Source organism: Lycium ferocissimum, chromosome 5, assembly GCF_029784015.1.
Source record: "Lycium ferocissimum isolate CSIRO_LF1 chromosome 5, AGI_CSIRO_Lferr_CH_V1, whole genome shotgun sequence".
In the NCBI taxonomy this organism is placed as follows: domain Eukaryota; kingdom Viridiplantae; phylum Streptophyta; class Magnoliopsida; order Solanales; family Solanaceae; genus Lycium; species Lycium ferocissimum.
In genome coordinates this window covers 64116752-64121439 of record NC_081346.1, presented here as the reverse complement: position 1 = coordinate 64121439, position 4688 = coordinate 64116752, and the positions used below count along the sequence as shown (strand labels likewise).

Sequence of the window (4688 nt, the reverse complement as noted above, 5' to 3'; positions counted from 1 at the left end):
TCAAGCAATCTTTCTCTCAATAACCTTCATCTTTAGTACTTTTATCGTCTTTATTTACCATCGGCAGAAGTCCAATGACTCTCCATCACTATAAACTAGGGCTGTTCACAGTTTTGGTTAAAACCAAAACCAAACTGAAAATTTAACCAAACCGAATAAAAAAACCGACATTTGGTTTGGTTTGGTTTTAAATTTGAAAAACCGATAATATTTGGTTTGGTTATTGTTATAGTAAAAAATAACCGAATAAATAACCGAACCAAACCGATAATTATATACATAAAATTTATAATTATTTATATGTATAATATTAACTTTTCATAAATAATTAAAGATATTTTATACCTTTTAATTATTAATTTAATTTTGGTCTACTTATTTTTAAGGCCCATGTCTTAAAAGAATATGTCTAAGTCCAACAATCCAAGCCCAACTCTAATAAGTCGTAAGCATAAGGGTAAAAAGTAAAAATCCTACTATCTCTTTTCATTTTACATTGCCATCAGCATGTCTTTCCCTCAATACGAGCAAAGTTCGCCACTGCGGGCCGTGAGGAAAAAAAGCTTCATAAGAAATTTGAAGAATGTAGAGAGAGTAGAATATTTGAATTGTCACGCTAGTCATAAATTGAAAAACCGAACCAAACCGAACCAAACCGAACCAAACCGACAATAACCAAACCGGTGGTTATTATTTTACTTGGTTTGGTTATGATTTTAGACATTTAAAAACCGACTAAATTGGTTTGGTTATGGTTTTAACCAATAACCGACCCAAACCGAACCATGAACACCCCTACTATAAACCTGTATTAATCCACAATATTATTACATATGATTTAGGAGCATGAATTATGTGTATATGTATTTGTTTTTTTCATTAGGAGGTCGATGTGGGGTTCTAGCATTGATATTGGTGATCTAAGAAAGATCGGTGATGGGGTTATGTCGATAAAGTTTAGATAGAATTGCAAATTTAACTTCGTGGTGCAATTGATCATTGTTTAGTTTCAATTGGGCTGATTTAGGCTTGGGGTGATAAACTTGAGCTTGAGGATAAAGACCTGGTTGTTGAAGGGTCTAAGTGTTAAGGAAGAATGTGGTGCTGCTGCTGGAATATTGACCATGTTCTTCAAAGTTTAGGGGTAAATTTGAACCATTCCACATAAATTAAAGGCAAATTTGACCTTCTTTTGTTTTCTGTAAAAATAAAATAAAAATGTCTAGTGTAGGAAAGCTTCTTCCGTTCGTCAATGAGAACAAATCTAGCCCGTTTTGGTAACAACGGGGGTAGATTTTATAAATAGTTGGGCGATTCTAGACCATTTCACAGACTTAAAGAGCGCATTTGATCTTTTTCCTATTTTACTACTTAATATAAGTGAGGATGCGAGGGTTTTGTCGTCCTCACATCCTCACATCATCATATAGAATTCTTACAGGTGGCTGATTTGATTTGTTCTTGCTAAATTTCATTTGCTTATTTTTGCTCTCATTATCAACGAAGACCACTTTCACATGGGCTTTTATAATTAGTGTGTTGTTTGATTTTTTTTCAAAAATCTCTTCTTGTTGCTTATTAGTTTATCCCTTTGATCTGTATTATAGGTTGTTTTAATTTTTATATTTAGTTTAAAACAATTAATTATTTATATAATCAAGCATGTATTATTATTTTTTCAAATTTACCTTTATTTCGATAAGTGAATAATTTCAAAAGCAAGAAATAATATTAAATTGAAAGTATTTAATTAAGGATTAATTTAGTCAAAAGATTTCTTACTTTTTAGGGGTGCCAAGCTAAAAACACCATATAATATGAATCGGGTGAAGTACCTTTTAAATTATTTGTCCTTAGACCAGTAAAATTTAGGTAACATTAGAGCCAAATTTTCTTTTTTCAACTGAAGCATTTATGAGGTCTTACTTTACATTTAAGCATTTCTCACATCATATGTTCCTCTATTAGTTTAAACCTCCAACATGTTGCTTCTTTAGTAATATTGTATGTGATTACAAATACAAAAAGTAAAAATTATTGGATGGTATTGTATAATGTTAAAGATGAAGGTAGCATTACCAGTCAAATTCAAAATTAAATTCTATTCATAATCTCTTGTTTGATTAACTAAAAACTAATTATATGAAAAACTAAATTGATTCTTGAGGCTCATTTTAATGAATTTAGGTTGTTTCTTGAATTTCATCTAAAAGTAAGGTTAAAACCCACATTTAACTAGAATAAAGCCTCGAAACATAAAATAAATGAGTGAAAATTTAATAAATATTTAAAGATATCTATCTATAAATAAAAAATCGCATTCTCACAAAATCATAAAAATACTAAATGATCTTCGTCCAGTTGTAATTATCATGCTCTATCATGTTTATAGAATATCGAATCACTTGCGTCCCTTTGATATTTACTAAGTTTCCTACCAAATTTGCTTCCTCATAAATAATTTTTTCTTTAAAAATTATCCAATTATTATGAAAACTTATCAATAAAATATATTTAACCTACAATTACATTAAATTAATTATGTAGCAGACAAATATAACATAAATTATACTTATTTGATAAAATTAACGTACTATTTTTATATCTTGAATTTAAGCCCGGGCCTCCCGCAACTAGTTATAAATATAATACGTAATTACTTCTTCATGGAAAAAGATATTCAAGAAATTAATAATCGAGCCCCGAAATCTTATCCACTCTGGGACCAAGTTCAATGAACTGAACCTTCAATTACAACCTCATATTTAAGACCACAACAGTAGTTATTTTAAGTCTCCGGTCAATGTGGAAGCATTATGAATTAGTACAAAACTAAATTGCCAAAGAAGAAACATTAATGAATTTGCTTGGTTTCTAGTTTTTACGATACTTCTTGTTTTCCCCTCTATAAAAGAAGCCTAGACCTCAAGGGACAATGACCACATAAAAGTCCCTCAATATAGTAAAGGAAAAAAAAAAAAAAAAAAAGAGAGAGAGAGAGAGAACCAAAGTTGTGAGATGACAGATGTTAAGTTGCTTGGTCTATGGTACAGCCCATTTAGTCACAGAGTTGAGTGGGCTCTAAAGATTAAGGGTGTCAAATATGAATTTACAGAAGAAGATCTACAAAACAAGAGTCCTCTACTTCTTGAATCAAACCCTGTTCACCAAAAAGTCCCTGTTCTCATTCACAATGGCAAGTCCATTTGTGAGTCTATGGTAATTGTTGAATACATTGATGAGGCATTTGAAGGTCCTTCCATCTTGCCTAAAGATCCTTATGATCGAGCTATTGCTCGCTTCTGGGCTAAATTCCTTGAAGATAAGGTATATTCATTTTCATTCTATATTCATTTGTAAGTTAATTCTCTTGCTTTTGTAGGATAGGAAAGGATATTGTATAGGCTATATACGCCAATTAATTGAAAATATGCTTTAGTAGTACTTTTTCTTTAGGTCTTATGTTCCTAAAAAAAATTTGTTCCGACATAGATTATTATATATAATTGTAGAAAATATTGAGAATCTCTGGTACTTTAATAATATTATTGAGACGAACTTAAATGAAGTAATACAGTCACCGAGAATTCATATAGGCAACCACAACCTATTTGGGACAGACGAGTAGTTATTGTTATTTTTGTGCAGTCCTATCTGCAGAATTGAGTATATTTTTTTGGGTTGAAATTTAGGTTGTTGAGTGTTGTGTAGGTGCCAGCAGTGGGAAAAACTTTCTTTCGCAAGGGAGAGGAGCAAGAGAAAAGCAAAGAGGAAGCTTTAGAAGTGCTGAAAATTCTTGATAATGAGCTCAAGGGCAAGAAGTTCTTTGTGGGTGACAAATTTGGATTTGCTGATATTGCTGCAAATTTTGTGGGGCTTTGGCTGGGAGCTTTTGAAGAAGCCTCTGGAGTTGTTTTGGTGACAAGAGAAACATTTCCAAACTTTTGTGCTTGGAGAGATGAATACATTAATTGTAGCGAAAACAAGGAATATTTACCTCCAAAAGATGAGTTGATTGCACATTTTAAAGCTCGCTTTCAAGCTGCTGCAGCTGGTTCAAAATGAACACCTCTAGTGAATTTCAAGATCCAAGTGTGGGAATAAAAATAGAAGTGAATCTACATGTTTCGTCACAATTTTGTGAAAAATCATAATGCAAATTTTGTAGATTTTTCGTAATCATTAGTATTGGTTCGAACTTGTAAAAGAAAAGGTTAATGGTGTTTCACTTTATGAATCTTACTTTCTTTTTTAGTCTATTAAAAAATGTCGCTTTCTACTTGAGTTCGAAATTTTGTGTAGGAAGGCTGGTTTAGAAAGGTATATGACATGTCTGAAAGTGCCTCGTGTTACTGTTTTGATTTGGTCAGTGATTGTAGAATAATTAATCATATTACCACTGTTTTCTCATCGAATTGAAAATAGCAAGAAAGAACTTGTGACTCAAAGTGTGAAAGCATTTATACTTCTAAGAAAGCTGGAAATAATTATCAGGAGTGTATCGTGTTCCCGTTTTTGCTGGTTAGTCGGCGATTATAAAATTATTATTCCAAATTTTTTTCATTGAATTGACTAAAGCATTTGAGGAAGCAGAAATAATAATTAACAGAAAAAACAAGCAGCGGCATTTGAGGAAATTATGTGGGTGACAAACTGACATGAGCACATAAGTCATCCACCACCGGTGA

The 4688-nt window shown here is 31.7% G+C and overlaps 1 protein-coding gene across 1 annotated transcript; it reads left to right on the top strand.

Moving 5' to 3' along the window:
- The first annotated feature begins 2889 nt into the window (after positions 1–2889).
- Positions 2890–4358, top strand: LOC132057058 (probable glutathione S-transferase). The gene is made up of 2 exons (XM_059449498.1): positions 2890–3327; positions 3712–4358. Exons 1-2 carry the CDS (start codon positions 3019–3021, stop codon positions 4063–4065), a joined length of 663 nt encoding a protein of 220 aa, XP_059305481.1. The 5' UTR covers positions 2890–3018; the 3' UTR covers positions 4066–4358.
- Positions 4359–4688: the final 330 nt, after the last annotated feature.

Coding starts and splice junctions, on each gene's coding strand:
- LOC132057058 (XM_059449498.1), top strand. CDS start 3,019: ATGACAGATGTTAAGTTGCTTGGTCTATGGTACAGCCCATTTAGTCAC. Junction 3,328..3,711: donor CTAAATTCCTTGAAGATAAG/GTATATTCATTT, acceptor AGTGTTGTGTAG/GTGCCAGCAGTGGGAAAAAC.